General features: G+C 48.9%; 1 protein-coding gene across 3 annotated transcripts in view; it reads left to right on the top strand.

Moving 5' to 3' along the window:
* The window catches only part of KIAA1958 (KIAA1958 ortholog), a 170,623-nt gene extending 165,387 nt beyond the window's left edge, over nt 1-5,236 (top strand). For 2 of the 3 annotated variants that reach the window (XM_062207741.1, XM_062207742.1), the window contains one exon: nt 1,116-5,236. In XM_062207741.1, the coding sequence (XP_062063725.1) occupies nt 1,116-1,922 (807 nt within the window). In that variant the 3' untranslated portion in view covers nt 1,923-5,236. The remainder of the gene's footprint in view (nt 1-1,115) is intronic. The other variant, XR_009867598.1, reaches the window with a different exon arrangement.
* Nucleotides 5,237-18,115: the final 12,879 nt, after the last annotated feature.

The raw sequence follows: 18,115 nt of genomic DNA, 5'->3' as shown, positions 1-18,115 counted from the left end.
TCCCCTATGGGCACCATTTCGAGCCCAGGCTGCTCCACTTCTGACCAACTCCCTGCTAATGGCCTGAGAAAGCAGTGGAAAATGGCCCAAGTGCTTGGGCCCCTGCAATCCAGTGGGAGAATGGGAAGAAGCTCCTGTCTCCTGGCTTCAAACCAGCCCAGCTCCGGATGCTATAGCCATTTGGGGAGTAAACCAGCAGATGGAAGATCTCTCTCTCTCTCTCTCTCTCTCTCTCTCATCTCTCCCCCTCTCCCTCTGTAACTCTGCCTTTCAAATCAAATATATAAATCTTTAAAAATATACGCTGCACCAAACACGTGCCTGGATGTCAGAGAGGTTTTTTGCACCACAATATACTGATCTTCCAGTGACTTTACCACCAACTTTTGGTAGTGCCCTTGACTGTGTGCCTTTGACTATGCTGTATGTTCACTACCGTTCACCAACCCTTTCATGCCCTACTTTAAGCATCACAGCAATCCTTTGAGAAGGTTTTGATCGTTGTGTCCTATTTTGCAGACTGAAACACTGAGGTTTAGAGAGCTGAGGTGGAGCCGAGGGTGGAACCTAGCTCTTCTAGCTTGAAATGCTCTCCTCTTTTCTTTTTTTTTTTTAAGATTTATTTATTTATTTGAAAGTCAGAGTTACACAGAGAGAGGAGAGGCAGAGAGAGAGAGAGAGAGAAAGGTCTTCCATCTGTTGGTTTACTCTCCAATTGGCCACAACAGCCAGAGCAGTGCTGATCCGAAGCCAGGAACCAGGAGCTTCCTCCAGGTCTCCCACGTGGGTGCAGGGGCCCAAGGACTTGGGCCATCTTCCACTGCTATCCCAGGCCATAGCAGAGGGCTGGATTGGAAGTGGTGCAGCCAGGTCTCGAACCGGTGCCCATATGGGATGCCGGTGCTTCAGGCTAGGGCTTTAACCTGCTGCACCACAGTGCCAGCCCCAAAATGCTCCCCTCTTTCCAGCATACCACGCTTAAGGGGGCAGCCCACCAAGAGGCCACAAAATACCCTGTGCACAGTGCAGCCCCTGGCTGGGAGTAGGACGAGGGAGGAGGGGTCTCGCGGGGTGGCCGCCTTCAAGTGTGTAACCTCGTGTTTGTCTCCTTTGAGATCCCTGCAGTGAAGTTGAACGAGCTGCTCGAGAACTTCTACGTCACCGTCAAGAAGAGTGACGGGTCAGACTTCCTGGCCACCTCGCTGCACGCCATCCGCCGGGGCCTGGACCGCATCCTCAAGAACGCGGGCGTGGGCTTCTCCATCACCAGCAGCACCTTCAGCTCTTCCACCAAGAAACTCAAGGAGAAGCTGTGGGTGCTGAGCAAGGCGGGGATGTCGGGGGCCCGATCTCGCAACATCGTCTACTTCTCCCTTTCCGACGAAGAGGAGATGTGGCAGGCCGGCTGTCTGGGGGACGACAGCCCCATCACCCTGCTGTCCACCGTGGTCAAGTACAACAGCCAGTACCTGAACATGCGGACGCTGCAGGAGCACGCGGACCTCATGTACGGAGACATCGAGCTGCTCAAAGACCCCCAGAACCAGCCCTACTTTGCCCGGACAGACAGCGTGAAGCGGGAGAGCCGCAGCGCCTCCAGCCGGGTGTGTCACGGGAAGATCTACCATGAGCACTCCCGGGGGCACAAGCAGTGCCCCTACTGCCTCCTATACAAGTACATGTACATCCACCGGCCACCCACGCAGATGGAGGCCAAGTCCCCCTTCTACCTGACGGCCAGGAAGGAGGCGGCAGACATGGGCAGCGTGTGGTACGAGGAGCAGAGGATGGGCCTGCGCTCCCTGCGGGGCATCGTCCCAAACCTGGCCAAGAAAGTCAAGCTGGAGAACTGCGAGAACTTCACCTTCGTCTCCTTCACTCAGGTCTCCCGGAGGCTCGGCTCCCACAGCTGCTGCCAGTGAGCCCGGCCCTGCTGCCTCCCTGGGCCCCTAGGCGTTGGCTGCCCCCGCCCTGGCAGCGCACCGCGCCCAGACTCCGGGGCTGCAGAAGGGGGGCCGGCTGCACCTGCTCTCCATCCCGGGGGCCTGGCGATCCTCAGAGCAGGGGTTCGCTTTTTAAATGAGAGCAGATGGAGCTTGGGTAATTGGGGTGTCTCCATCCAGATGTGAGTCACCTGTTTTGCAATTTTAGAATCTAACACAAGGTATCATTGCTACGTACAAAAGTGAGATTACTTTTATTGAGTGCCTTTTTAGCACAGGTTTTCGCAAAAAAAAAAAAAAAGAAAAGAAAAGAAAGAAAAAAGAATACTGTTTAGTCATTTAAAAAACACACACACAAAATCCCAGTAGCCTGGTAGCTTTAGGATGTGATGGAGACGTGTGCTTTGCTGGATTAACACGAGAAGGATTAGTCGGAGAGAGGCAGGCGGAGGAAATGGCACCTGCAGCCACTGTGCCCTGTGTGGCCGCCTGGGCCCTTCGGAGTTGTGCAGTCCCGCAGCTTGGCGTCTGGACGTGGCCCCTGGCATCCGGGCGTGGCCGCTGTCGGCCCTGAAAGGAGCTCAGATCGCGCTGGCGGTGGATATGACTTTACTTTCTGCACCAAGACAAGTGCCACCAACGGGTGCTTTGGGAGAACAAGGTTCCCGGGGACCTGGTGGCTTGTGCCGCGTGGGGTCTGCCAGGAGTGGAAGCCAACGGCTTGGAAAAGCCACCTGCGAGCAACGTGGCCAGCCGGAAGTGCCTGCGATTTCTTTCTCAGCGCCATGCGCGAGCTCTGTGGGTTTGAACATTTTTGGTTTTTGTCTTTTTTTTTTTTTTTTTAAGAGTTTCTGTTTATTCTTCGTGTCTCAGAGCTGCGCTGTCAGCATAAAGCACCAGAGCTGGAATAAAACCACGGAGTCATCTTCAGGCTGACCCAGGAAGATCGAGCAAGACAAGCTAGAAGGAAAGCCAACCCCCAGAGGGTGTCCATTAAAGGTAATTGAGATGTTGCTGTCAGAGCATGACTTTCAGCCGTGACAGATGGCATTCGCTTTAGGGTGGCACCAGAGCTTGGCACCTGGCGTTGTAGGCGACCCCCCCACCCCCATCCCTACCCCCGGTAAGGGGACCCAGCGAGAATGACGGACAGGGCTGTAGAATCGGAGCGTGACAGTGGGTTTGTCCCCACACTGTGAAGCCGGCCCGACCGCACGTGACCCAAACACCCACGGAGCTTGCTGGTAACTCCTCCGAAGGCAACGATAAGTGAAAAAAAGAGCCCAAAGAGTGCTGGTGAACCGTAGTGGTGATTCTTCGGGATCTTTATTTTGTATGTGAGGAAAGACTGCTCTAACTTTATACCGTTTTGTTCCTGTGAATGCTTTCTAATCTCAAATTAAAATCCCAATCCGGATTAATCTTGTAGGAGTCTCAAACTCAGCCTTATTTCTTTATCAAGACATTATTTTGCTATTTATTTTTCATTCATTGTTTTTTAAATTCCTCCACTGGTCGTTGAAATATATAGGACTTTCTTTACCAGAGAAAACTCAACCAAGGCTGCCTTAAGGTTTAATGTTTTTTTTTTTTTTTGTCTGCTCCTTCATATTTACGATCTCACCTACTAGTTGATCTTCCCTGCGTAGACGTTAATTTTGCTATGTCTCCATCTGTGGACGAATAACAGGTAGTATTGCATAAGCAGTGTTCCAATTTATGTCACAAGCTGTTCTGTGTGGGTTTTTTGTAGTGGATTTTATTTATTAATTTTTTTTTTCGTTAGGAAGAAATAGACACAAAGCATGAGTTCCAGTTTCCTTTCGTGTGCTAAACACCCAAAGGCTCTTTTGTTTGGGGCGAGCAGATGGTCATTTCTTGTCAGTCTGAACTATGACCTATGTGGGGCTGTTGGGAAGAGGCGGCAGACTAATGAGATGAGACCCCCATTTTCATTTTACCCAAGAAATGGCCTTTTGGAGTTGCTGGAATCTTTGCAGATTTTAACATTCCCCAAAGCAGCAGTCAGGGGTCCGGAGGTTGGCGTTTTGCTGTTGGCGGTGATGTTTCATTAGCTGAATATCCATCTCTGCCTCGGATGGCTTGCCTGTCACCTGTATGATGTTTTATAAACCCCGAGTTCTGAAGTTGTGTGATTCTAGTGAGAAATCAGTCCCATCCGATGGAATGAAGGAGCGGTACCCGGCTTCCTAAATGCCACCCGTTACACCCCTCCCAGGAGGGGAGTGAGGACGAGAACACATTCCTCACCTGCCACCTCCTGCACTGGGCGCTTCCTGCACTAGGTATCATGTCCTCGCACACGCACACGCACGATCGACAAGGGGGGTTACCCTGCTACATGGCAAGGCTCTACCCCTGTGTGTGGCTCTGGGGCCCTCTGAGGAACAGTAGCAGGTTCTCTTCCCAGTCAGCTCTACCCCATTCCCTCCAGGCACTCCGGGGTTCCCTGTTCTTGGTCTGAGGCAGGAGAGAGGAAGATCCTACAAGAAGGACAACGAAAGGTTAAAAGCATTTTCTCCACTTACAGCTGGAAAAATGGGAACGGGTAGCAAGAACGCACGCGTTCACGCAGGCACAAGTTGCTCTGGGCTCTACCTTAGGAACGGAGGTGCCGGGGCGGCAGGGGAGAGCTGTGGAATCCCATGGGTGAGCGCTCATCTACAGCACCTCCTGCTGGGCCTCAGTGAGAACGCACCTTCTCTATCCTGCCTCCCCAGAACCTGGCAGAGACGAAGGGCTTGACCCCATCAAACAGGAAGACTTTAGCGTGGTCCTGGGCACACCACAAATATGCAATAATTGCTAGCTGTCTTTGTTATCACTTTGGGTAATACTATTATTCAGCTAATCTGCACTATACCGCTTGTTTTCTTCCTTTATGGAGATTCTTTCCCCCTTAAACTTGGAGAAACCAAATCCAATACCGATCAAGTTAATACGTTTATGCCTGTGAATTCTACCTCCTACGCAACCCAGCCCTGGTACCTCAGATAGAAGCAAAAACGTGTGAAGGGAGAACAGCGAAGCCTCAAGAGCTTAATGAGATAGTTTTCCCGTTGTTTCGTGTGTTTGCAAACAGGAATATTAGGGCGTGTCTAACAAAGCTATCAGAGCGGTGGTCACCCTGGTCACAAGGCGGCGTCCACCTTTCTCGGCCACCTTGTTGCAGTAGGCTGCCCTGGCGGTCAGTGGCATTGGAAGAGATGGAGCTTCCGTTGCTCTGATTTTTTTATTTTAATTCAACCTTACTAAAAGCATCAGGCTTGACAGTCCCCCCTTTCCAAGCAATGAGTCCAGTTTTAGGAGAATCTGGACAAAGTCACGCTCCTGTGAAAACTGAAGCCTCTTGGGGCCCGCGCTGTGGCGCAACGGGTTAAAGCCCCAGCCTGCAGCACCGGCATCCCATATGGACGCTAGTTCGAGTCCTGGCTGCCCTACTTCCGATCCAGCTCTCTGCTATGGCCTGGGAAAGCAGTAGAGGCTATCTCAAGTGCTTGGGCCCCTGCACCCATGTGGGAGACCTGGAAGAAGCTCTTGACTTTGGCCTTGCCCAGCCCCGGTCATTGCAGCCATCTGGGGAGTGAACCAGCGGATGGAAGACCTCTTTCTCTCTATCTCTACCTCTCTCTATAACTCTGCCTTTCAAATAAATAAAATAAACCCTTAAAAAAAAAAAAGAAAAGAAAAGAAAACCAAAGCCTCTTGTTGAGGTAAAAACATAGTTAGACCCAGAGCTGCTTCACTCCTCATTTGAGCAAAAGCTGGTGTCACGTTCCTCACCTTTATGTGGGATCCATGAAATGGGTCATGTCCAAGTGTCAGACCGGAAAGGCAAAGCCAAGGTTCAAGGTTCCCAAGTCTTCAAGGTCAGATAATCTCCTAACTTAGTGCTTCTCCCTGCACTGGGATGTTGTCTTTCGGAACATGATTTTTTCCTTGATTTTTCAGTGCCACAACTTGTGAAATTAATTTGCTGTTTCTTGACAGCAGAATGTTGATGATGGTTTTCAGCTTAGGCTAACACTGGCCACACTGTTACTCCTTACAGAAGGCAAACCAATTATTTTACCGCTATCCTCATCCAACATCGATCATTTTGTTGCTTCTATGAGCTATGGATGGATTGCCACAGATTTTGCCCTAGACACTAGGTACCTTGGGCATCCATGAATGCAAACAGCGGGGCCCTCAGGAAGAGTTCGTTCATTTTTCTCCACACAAGCACCAGTTTGTCTAAGTCAAGGCTCCTTATGTATTATGAAGCTGTCAACAGACAGCTCTGAGCCAGAAGCCTACCAGTCTCAGATGTGTGTACACCTTTAAATGCCTGGGGGGGTGGGGCGGCGGTTAATGCGCTTCAGTAGAATTCTGTGTGAGAGTGTGCGCAGCTGCACAGTTTTGTGTTGTGTTTTCCCGGGTGAATGCATCACCCCCGTGAAAACGGGGAGACTGGTGGCGCCCTGCAGCGTGTGCACCCGCTCCCCGCAGCCCTGGGGACTGAGGAGTAAACATCTCCGAGAGCCCTGCATGGAGATTGGCCATTTCAGAAAATATCTGAAACAAACACAGATCACTGGATAATATGTGCATGCATATTAATTCCACCACTGTTCATGGTGATTAATTAGATTGCCCCCCAGTAAGGTGAGAATGGTCTAAATACTTCATGGTCGTATAATTTATTAATTTTCATTTAGCTGTTTACTGTTACATTTACTGAATTATCAGAGAAGTTTCTAGAAGGTTCTAGAAGGTTCAGACTTGACTGTTACCTTCTTTCTGGAAGCTGCCTCATACTCAGTTAATTTCCATAACAGCTCTGTAAGGGACATCTAATGATCCTCATTTTACTCATTGAGAAACCACGGCTCACAGAAGTTTTGTAAACTTAACCAAAGTCTCGGAGAGCTTTGGAGAACTGAATTTTGAATGCAGATCTTCCGACTTCCGAATCCAGTGCTCAGTCCATTAGACAAAGCTGCCTCTTTCTGGCCCACGAGGGTCCATTTAACTTTTAAAAAGTTAAAGTTTAAAATGTTAAACAGTTGGGTAAATAACTCCATTTCTTATGTATACCCTTTCACTAACTGGTTGGTCAACTTGGTATAATTTAATAATTCTTGGAAAGCCTGGTGGTTTTTTGCAAAAGATTACAACATTTTCTGTGTACTGAGAATAAGTAATTTATATTACCTATTATATACCTTAAAGGACAGGACAGGTGGTCTGGACAGTTATTTTAATAAACGTCACCTGTTTCACCATTGGAGTCCTTGATTAAAATATAACCGAGGTCCCAGTCTATGTTACAATCACAGGCTCAGGTCTTTTTACCTTTGCTTTTTAATTTTGATGTCAGATGATTTTTTTTAAATCTTAAGACTGAAACACTCTCCTAGCAAAATATACTTATTTACTCATTTATTTTCTGTTCTTTCCTTTATCAGGGCACACTGAGATCATCTAATCAAATTCCCTCATTTTACCAATAACAAAATTGAAGCCCAGAATATTAAAGGGTCCATCCAAGGTCAGTCAGACAAGAAACAGTAGATACAAGACCAGAAAATTAAGGTACGGCGCCTGCACTGTGGTGTAGTAGGTTAAGCTGCCGCCTGTAGTGCTGGCATCCCATATAGGCACTGGTTCGAATCCTGGCTGCTCCACTTCCCATCCAGCTCCCTGCTAATACACCTGGGAAAAGCAGCAGAGGATGGCCTGAGTGGGAGACAATTCTAGAATTTCCAAGCTGGTGACACAATGTCTGAGGCACAGGTTATAGCTCGATCCCTGGCTTTGCTTCATGAAACAGAGGCCGTGTGAAATTGTAAGAAGTAAACACTCGCTGGTACTTCTCCCCCTTCCTCACCTGCTCAGTGTCCTGGCTGGAGGTCTGAGCTCCTTAGCCGGAGAAGCCGCTGGCAGAACCTCATTCCCAGACGGCACACTGTGCAGAGGAAGGGTCTAGAGCCCAGCCTGTCTCCCTTCTCACCCCGCTGCCTCTTATTCATCCCCAGCACCAAATCCCTGGGGCCCCACCCTGAGCAGAGAGGGGCTGATAGACACACGGACTGCAGAGAATAGAGCCATTTCCGTGGAGGCAGAAACAGTAAACACGGAACTGGGTAGCAGAACGTGCAAATCATAGGATTTTCCGTGTCTGATGATAGAAAAGCGGTGACGTGGAATTCGGACTTGGAAATATGCAGCCTTGTTGTGGACCTGGGGTTTGACTCAAAGCAAGGTGCAACAAACACTTGAGTGGCAGGAGCCAGGAACAAGGGGACATGTGTGAGGATGAATATAGAGAACTAAAAGCAAAATGAGCCATTTAAAAATACGACTGGGGCACTATGTGTTTGGCACAGCAGGTAAGATGTTGCTTGGAGCCAGCGCCGTGGCTCAATAGGCTAATCCTCCGCCTTGCGGCGCCAGCACACCGGGTTCTAGCCCTGGTCGGGGCGCCGGATTCTGTCCTAGTTGCTCCTCTTCCAGGCCAGCTCTCTGCTATGGCACGGGAGTGCAGTGGAGGATGGCCCAAGTGCTTGGGCCCTGCACCCCATGGGAGACCAGGAGAAGCACCTGGCTCCTGCCTTCGGATCAGTGCTGTGCGCTGGCCGCGGCGGCCATTGGAGGGTGAACCAACGGCAAAAAGGAAGACCTTTCTCTCTGTCTCTCTCTCTCACTGTCCACTCTGCCTGTCACAAAAAAAAAAAAAAAAAAAAAAAAAAAAAAGTTGTTGCTTGGGATGCCTGCATCCCACCTGGGAGTGCCTGGTTTCAAACACCTGTTCTGCTTCCAAGTCCAGCTTCCTGGGGAGCAGAAATGATGGCTCAAGGACTTGGGTTCCTGCCACCCACCTGGGAGACCCAGATTGAGTTCCTGGCTCCTGGAACCTGCCTTTCCCAACCCTGGCTGTTGCAGGCATTTGAAGGCATTTGAGTGAACCAGCAGATGGAAGCGCTCTCTCTCACGCTCTCTCTCACACTCTTTCTCATGCTCTCTCTCTTTCAAATAAAATATAGATGTGACTGAACCAAGGGAAATGGAGAGTTTCCTGAACACTCTTAAAACTGAAAGCGATCTACAAAACAAAATGTTAGGACTCTCCTTGTCATTGGAAGGACAGAAGAATTGCCTCTATGTATAAATAAGAGCTTGTCTCAAAACAAGAAAGTGTTAAGAGAAAAAAGCAATAGAATAAAATGGAAAAGAAGATAGAAGCATTTCAAGAAAGCTAAAAGCACAATAGATTAAAATCCACATTGGGAGAAGAACAATATCAATGCTTAACTCACTGTGTGAGGGATAAACTTGAGATTTTGTTTCCAATTTTTTTTTTTCAAAAGAAACAAAAATAATGGAAAAAGAGAAAACCGAACAATAGCTGACATTACCAACTTTTCTTTTCTTTGGAAAGGCTTTATTGAGAAAAAATATAGCAGGCTATAAAAATGAAATCTTTCCTGAACTGAATTAAAGACTGTGTTTATAAACTACAAAGACATACTATATTCCAGCGGTGGGGCCTGGGCAGGGAAGGAGAGAGAGAACAGTATCTAAGCACCTCCTGACACAAATGTTCACAGGCAGAGAATGAAAAGGCCTTCAAACATCCAGTGAAAAGGTATCAAGTTGGGGCTGGCACTGTGGCACAGCAGGTTAAGCCACTGCCTGCATCGCTGGCATCCCGTATGGGCGCCAGTTCGTGTCCGGCTGCTCCATTTCCCACCCAGCTCCCTGCTAATGTGCCTCAGAAAGCAGTGGAGGATGGCCCAAGTGCTTGGACCCCTGCACAGAGTTGGGCCCCAACTCTGGCCATTTCAGCCATCTGGGGAGTGAATCAGTGGATGGAAGATCTCTGTCTCTCTACCTCTCTCTGACTTTCAAATAAATAAATCTTTAAAAAAAAAAAAAGCAAAAGAACATTCTTCCTTTAGACTTCTACTCTATAGCACCAAATGCACAATAGAGAATTTTGAGAGGAAAAAGTGTGATTTTGGATTTTCTTCTTCTTTTTTTTTTTTTTTTAGAGGCAGAGACAGACATACAGAGAGCAAGCTCACATCTCAGGTTCACTCCCCCCACCAAATGCTTGCAATGGCCTGGACGGAGCCAGCAGCCAAGAATGCAATCCAGGTCTCCCACAAGGGTGGGAGGGACCCAGTTGCTTGTACCATTCCTGCTGCCTTCTAGGATCAGACTTAGCAGGAAGCTGGAGTCAGGAGCCAGAGCTGGGAACCAAACACAGGTACCCCAAGCGGGATGCCAGCATCTTACTTGTTAGGCTGAACACCGCCTCCCCTGACCTGGGAACTTTATGTTAAGAGCTAGCATATTTTTAGTTATAAAAAGCATCCAGGGCCGGCGCCGTGGCTTAACAGGCTAATCCTCCGCCTTGAGGCGCCGGCACACCGGGTTCTAGTCCCGGTTGGGGCACCGGATTCTGTCCCGGTTGCCCCTCTTCCAGGCCAGCTCTCTGCTGTGGCCAGGGAGTGCAGTGGAGGATGACCCAAGTCCTTGGGCCCTGCACCCCATGGGAGACCAGGAGAAGCACCTGGTTCCTGCTATCGGATCAGCGCGGTGCGCCGGCCGCGGCGCGCTGGCCGCGGCGGCCATTGGAGAGTGAACCAACGGCAAAAGGAAGACCTTTCTCTCTGTCTCTCTCTCTCACTGTCCACTCTGCCTGTCAAAAAGAAAAAAAAAAGCATCCAGGAAATATACCAGCTACATACTAGTCTTGTGAAGTTGTACTGTAGTCTATACAGCTTGGTTTAAATAAAACAATGTTTGCTTAATATTATAACTTCAAAAGACTTTTGGATATTAAACATCAGAATGGTATCCACTAACTACAGGAAATAGACAGTTGACAGTATGGCTAGAAGCCATACATTCAAAGAAGCCCAAAGTCCCTACATGAACACAAGAACGGGCTGCACTAATACAAGAAGATGTACTTAAGAATAACTGCCATGGGGCAGGCGCCGTGGCTCACTTGGCTAATCCTCTGCCTGCGGCGCTGGCATCTCATATGGGTGCCAGGTTCTAGTCCTGGTTGCCCCTCTTCCAGGCCAGCTCTCTGCTGGGGCCCGGGAGGGCAGTGGAGGATGGCCTGAGTCCTTGGGCCCTGTACCTGCATGGGAGACCAGGAGGAAGCACCTGGTTCCTGGCTTTGGATCAGCGCAGCGCCGGCCGTAGTGGCCATTTGGGGGGTGAACCAATGGAAGGAAGACCTTTCTCTCTGTCTCTCTTTCTCACTGTCTAACTCTGCCTGTCAAAAAAAAAAAAAAAAAAAAGACTAACTGCCACACAACAGCGCCCTATTTCTTAATTTTTATGACTGAAATCATTCATTATAATTATAGTATAAATAGAAATTCCGGATGCATTTTTTTAAAGATTTATGTATTTGAAAGTCAGAGTTACACACACACACACACACACATCTTCCAACCACCCATTCATGCCCCAAATGGCTACAGTGGCCGAGCTGGGCCAGGCCAAAGCCAGGAGCAGGCGCTTCATCAGGTCTCCCGCATGGGGGCAAGCACTCAGGCACTTGGGCCAGCTTCTGCGGCTTTCTCAGGTGCAGTAGCAGGGAGCTGGAGGGGAAGTGGAGCAGCCGGACTCACCAGCACCCACATGCGATGCCGGTGTTACAGGCGGTGGCTTTACCTGCTGTGCCACAATGGCGGCCCCAGATGCCTCTTTTACAAATAACGCATGAGTTGCTCTTGATTTTCCCCACCACCATTTAAACACTATCCTGAAGGAGTCTGTTGCTTCCAAGTGAGATGAGGCCAGGGTCCCTGTCTGTTCTGGGGTCCAGTGGCCTACCCAGAGCCTGTTGACTGCAACCCATGTGCTTCTCCACGCTCCTCAGAGGCAGAACTAAGAGTGGGTACAAAACCAGAAAATTCCAGAATGTGTGTGTGTGGTGTTTTTTTTTTTTGTTTGTTTGTTGTTTTTTTTTTTGACAGGCAGGGTTAGACAGAGAGAAAGGTCTTCCTTCCGTTGGTTCACCACCACCACCCCCAATGGCTGCTACAGCAAGCGCGCTGCGCCGATCAGAAGCCAGGAGCCAGGTGCTTCTCCTGGTCTCCTATGGGGTGCAGGGCCCAAGTACTTGGGCCATCCTCCATTGCCCTCCCGGGCCACAGCAGAGAGCTGGCCTGGAAGAGGGGCAACTGGGACAGAATCCAGCGCCCCGACCAGGACTAGAACCCGGTGTGCTGGCACCGCAGGCAGAGGATTAGCCTAGCGAGCCATGGCGCCGGCCGTATGTCTGTTTTGAAAAGTGCTCAAGAAAACCAAAGCTGGGTTGAGGATACAAGTGCATGAAAAGTTCCATTTCAGCATCAGGATGCTGGCCAGGCTGTGAGCTTTCCTGCGCTGTGCCTAGAGTTTTACGGGACTCTGTTTAAATTCAGATGTTAAGGGACTAGAGGCGGTACAAAGACAAATGAATTACTTCTGGGATCTACAACAGCAGTGTTAGAACTAAACGCTGGGTTCCTGTGTTTTCTCCTTTGCTTGCACTGGAAAGGCTTGAAAACACACAGGGCTGCTGAGCGTTGCATCCTGGGCCTCACTGCCACATTCCTTCCTGGCCAGTACGAAAGTTCCATCCGTGCCCCAAGTGGTCCTGCCAGTGTCAGCCCCACATCTGTAAAACACAACAAAGCCTTTCCCCAAAGAGACGGAGAGACTCCCTCCTGGGCAGAGGCCCACGGTAACCTTGCCCAGGTTCCCCCTGCTTAGCTGTGACCAACAAAAGTCTGTCCAACTTCCCTACTTAGAAAAGAAATGCAAAGCTTTGATTTAAACATTTCCTGTGTGGCTGTATTTCCCGAATAAGGCCAAGCCTGCGCCCCTCGTGTTTTCTGTGTTCTGGGTACGTACTTTCTGTTCAACAGAGAGGATGCCGCCATTGTTTCTGAACACTGGACTCGTCATTCTGGTAGATGGAGGAAGTGCTCAGTAACCGGAGTGATGTGATTGTCCCATCTCAGCTTCTTTCTTTCTCAATGATGCCCGCATCTGCACACATGCATGTGCACATGGGAGCACACACGTGGGAGAGCAGGTGTCACACCTGTTTGTTGTAGAGTGTCAGCGGTGCAAGGGATTTCCTTGTTCATCCAGTCCAGCCTTGTACTGATCGTCACGTGTTGATAAGTTGGAAGGTCCTGGTTTACTTTTTTTGAAGTCGTTGTTTGGTTTGATTTATGTACATGCAGCTTGACTGTGTAACCCAGATTTTTGAAAAATAAAATAATTTAATGTATATTTTCTGTCTGTTTTCTTAAAAGTACTTATTTTAATGTAATCAAGGGTGTGTATGGTTTCCACTTTTTTTTTAAATTTTGGTATCATGTTCCTGGAAGTGATGTTTTTCTTTGTATTTCGCAATGTGAGAGTATCTACGAGTGATTCCTACTCGTGTTGTATGCTTTGGTGATCGTGTTGTGGGTGAAATGGTTGTTCTGACTGGTTCTCCCTCTGGTCCTCTGATGGGGATTTGTCTCACTGGGCAGGGAAATTTTTAGGGTTATTATAAGTTGACCATAGTGTAGGTGCCCTTAACTGATGCTTGTCTGCTCTTGACATTTTTGTTTATGACTTCTGGAGATTACATTTAATCCTCTGAACTTACAAAGTAGAAACTTGCTGCTCTGTTTACACAACAGCTAGAATCAATTCTGAGAAAGAAGTTCTGAAAAGCATGTCCGGTGGCCGTGGTGAAACGATGAGATGTTTCCTTGAGAATTGCAGATTCTCAGGCAAACAGGCCCTCTTCTCCTTGTTTTCAGCAGCATTTCAAGTTGTCTTAATTTATTTGAGAGGCAGAGAGAGAGCTCCTATCTACTGGTTCACTTCCCAGATGCAATCCACTGGTTCACTCTCCAGATGGCTGCAGTGGCCCGGGCTGTGCCAAAGCCAGGAGCCTGGAACTCTGTCTGGATCCCCCGTATGGATGGCAGGGGCCCAACGAGTTGGCCATCTTCCACTGTTTCCTCTGACACAGCAGCTGGAAGCTGGATAGGAAGCAGAGTAGTTGAGACTTGAACCAGCGCTCCAGTATGGGACGCCAGGATTGCCGGTAGCAGCTTAACCCACTGCACTGTGATCCCGGCCCCTAAACTTTAATTTAAAAACTGATAAAGGCTCTGGACATTTTCCCAGGAAAATGCATAATGCATGTAACATTTTTCACAGGGAAACACAGATTTTTTTTTTTAAGTTGGCTTTTTGAGATACACCCTAAAGTATTTAAGGATGTGCTTCAAAATAATCCAGAGGGTAGAGTAGATGGCAGCGTTGATGATACACAGGATACTAGGGAGTCACTGTTAAAGCAAAATAATAAGCATACGAGGGTTCATTATGTGCTTCTCTGTTCTTCTATATATGCTTGCAATTTTCCATAAGGAGGATTTACAAAAGGGGGGGAGCTCATCCTGGAGATTCCAGAAGGTTCCTCGCTGTCCCATAGAATCCCAGGCTCTTCCAGTAAGAAGGAGGATGTGCACAGAGGGGACAAGGCCGCTGCTGACCAACACGGTTAAGATCCAGGGAGATTTTCAGGCAAACTCGCTAGGCTGTGTAAGTGACTGCGAGAGTCCATAAAATGTTATTCTTATCAGCATGACCACATCCGTCCCTGCCCTAGACCTGGGAACGCACTTTGTTTCCTCCCTCTAACACAGGACGATCAGTGGGAACCCTGGGGTCGACTCTGGCAGCCAGAGAACAGTAGTTAGGACGCACAGATTGAGATGGGATCCGAGGACTGTGAGGACTGGCAAACTGAGGCAGGAGACCCAGGGGCGCAGGGTAGCGTGTGCTTTGCTGGGCGTTGAGGTCACACACTCTTCCAGGAGCTGCTGCTGGGAGCAATGAGAGGAATTCCAGGTGAGCAGAGAGGATGTGGAGTGTGGGGTGGAGGCCCCAGGGAACTCTGGGTGCCTGGAGCGCGCCCCCGTCACGCGCACATCACAGCACCTCCCAGTGCACGAGGGGGACTCGTAGGGCCAGGGTGGTCTGGCTGACTTCAGAAAGGGTGAGGCCCCAGCCGCCTTCCCCAGTGCGTTTCCTTTCGGTTGCCCTGTTTTATTCCTTCCTCTGCTAGGAGCTTTCCTGCTACCATTTGTGCTGGTAAGACACCAGGGACTGACATGAGAGACATTAAACAAGATGTATTTCCGCAATAAACAAGAGTCTTGTATTTCTCCTGGGATCCCAAAGAAATAAGGATGAGAAACAGAAATTCCTGCTGGAGTATTTACAATGTACTCAGCTGTGGAAATGTTCACAATGTAATCAAGGAAGCAATGTAGCACATTCCTAATACAGTTAACTATTGTGATAATGTTGAAGAGTTTGGCCGAATTTAAAGAACCCAGTTGAGTTTTTAAGGACGTTATTAAAGAACCTAACCCCCACCGGTAACAAATCCATCGATGACAGTTCTTAGTTAATACTGTATTTGTGCCTTGTTGTCATCTGTCCCTTGGCTAATGGCCCAGAATTGAAAGGACGTGATTTGGCCTCCCTGGAGGCAGGGGAAGGTTGGCCTGCTGTTTGTCCTGTGTGCTCAGTACTTGTGTAGACTGTGCACGGTTCCCAGCCAGGCAGTGGCCCGTCAGCCTGGGTGCTGTCTCCAGACAGTTGGTCATTTGAGTCCTACCTCCACAATTCGTGTGAGAGCTGACTTCACCTGTTCTATTATTCGTTTCAGATGTTCGTAAACGGATTCATTTTTTACTTAAGTTTATATTAAAGGAAAAACTAAGTACTTTTAAAAGCAAAACAGGGTTCCTGGAACGAAACTACTCACGTTCAAGTTTCAGCTCTGTATCTGCCTAGTTTGATAATCTCGCGTGAGTTGTTTGACTTCTCTGGGCCTCAATTTCATCTTTTTTTTTTTTTTTTTTTTTAAGATTTAGTCATAATGATATCCACAGTACAGGAATGCTGTGGGGATTAAATAAGAATATTAGTAACAGGTGTTGTGGCACAGCATGTTAAGTACTGCTCAAGACACCTGTAATCCTGTATCAGAGTGCCCGGGATCAAGTCCCACCACTGCTTGATTCAGCTTCACAGATGATGGCTTACGTACCTGGGTCTCTGCCGCCCATGTGGGAGACCCGGATGGACTTCCAGGCTGCTGGCTTCTTCTGTCTGGCCTCGTTCTGGCTATAGTGGGCATTGGGGAATGAACCAGCGATGAAAGATCTCTGTCTCCATTTTCTTCTCCCTTTCCCTCCCTGTCACACTGCCTTTTAAATAAGTGAACCTGAAAAAAAAATGAATAGGAATACATATAAAGTGCTTAGACCAACACCTGGTACTGAGTCACTATCTAGAAAAATCCAGTAACCGTTAGCTACCATTGTTATGTAACTATTATGTAACCTACCACTATTATATATAACATCATTATGTACCATTACTTATGTAACTCCACACTGTGTTACTGCAACAGATCCACATATATATTAACTCTTTTTTTATTTTATTTTATTTTTTGACAGGCAGAGTGGATAGTGAGAGAGAGAGACAGAGAGAAAGGTCTTCCTTTGCCATTGGTTCACCCTCCAATGGCCGCTGCGGCCGGCACACCGCGCTGATCCAAAGGCAGGAGCCAGGTGCTTCTCCTGGTCTCCCATGGGGTGCAGGGCCCAAGCACTTGGGCCATCCTCCATTGCACTCCCGGGCCATAGCAGAGAGCTGGCCTGGAAGAGGGACAACCGGGACAGAATCCGGCACCCCGACCGGGACTAGAACCCCGTGTGCTGGTGCCGCAAGGCGGAGGATTAGCCTGTTGAGCCGCGGCGCCGGCCACATATATTAACTCTTACAATTTAAAGTCCTGTCCAGCAACACCAGTTTTGGGCAACACTTGTCCCCTCTGCTTGTGGAAAGACCTTCTCCTTGGCTTCTGGGAGAGCCTGAGCACCATGTGCCCTGGCCTTTCGGCTGCGACTCGACGTTCTCCCCCGGGGTTCACCCTCCTCTGGCTCTCTTGGCCACAGACTGAGAGAGCTCTCTCAGGACGATTTTACCCACTGCCCTGGCCCCGTGTCAGACCTAAATGATCTAAGCCTTTTCCAACGGAGGGGTGGGTCTTCATCTGAACCTCCTTTTCAGTGGCTTGCTATTTCTAAAGGACCACTCTGCTGTGTTGGATGTTCCTGACTGCGGGGTGGCGTGGAGGGCAGGGAGAAGACATGGAAGGGGGAGACCACGTTTGAGGCTATGGCAGTAGCCCGGGCATATGACAAGGTATCTTGGACCAAGATGCTAGTGGCATAAGAATTCCACAAGATTTGAGGTATATTCAGGCTACAGCTGAATGACTGAAAAGGAGTGTGAGATAAACAGTCTAGAATGGCCCCTGTTTGCGGCGATGCAAATGGCCATTTACTGAGCTGGGGAAAGACTATGCTGGGAGGCTAAGACGTCGAGAGTTGAATTTTGGACACAGTAAGTTTGGATGCCTAATGGACTACCAAGTGGATATGTTGACAATGAATATGAGAGCCTGGAGATGAAGGGTGCTTCAGTTACCTTTTGTCCCAAACCCAGAGAGCTAAGACAGAAGGATTCATTGTTTCTAACAACTCTGCAGATTGGACTCAGCCGGGCAGCTCTCCAGGCGGTGCCAGCTGGGGTCACTCATTTGGCTGCATTTTGCTGGGGGCTGGGCTGAGCGGGATTCGAGAAGACTCCGCTCACATGTCTGGCACCTCAGTGCTGCCCGTGAGCTCTCCCGGTGGTCAACTTGCGCTTCCTCACAGCATGGTATTCACAGGGAGTCAGCGTTCTTACTTAGTGGCTGGTTTCTGCAGAGAGGATGGGAGAAGCTGTTGGTTCACTTAGAGGCTAGGTCTGAACAGATGCAACACCTTTTTTTTTTTTTTTTAAAGATTTATTTATTTATTTGAAAGGCAGAGTTACAGAGAGAGAGGAGAGGCAGAAAGAGAGAGGTCTTCCATCTGCTGGTTCACTCCCCAATTGGCCACAATGGCCGAAGCTGTGCCGATCCAAAGGCAGGAGCCAGGAGCTTCTTCCAGGTCTCCCACATGGGTGCAGGGGCCCAAGCACTTGGGCCATCTTCCACTGCTTTCCCAGAGAGC

This window comes from Lepus europaeus, chromosome 12 (genome assembly GCF_033115175.1).
Source record: "Lepus europaeus isolate LE1 chromosome 12, mLepTim1.pri, whole genome shotgun sequence".
Lineage (NCBI taxonomy): Eukaryota > Metazoa > Chordata > Mammalia > Lagomorpha > Leporidae > Lepus > Lepus europaeus.
This window is presented reverse-complemented; position numbering and strand designations above follow the sequence as displayed.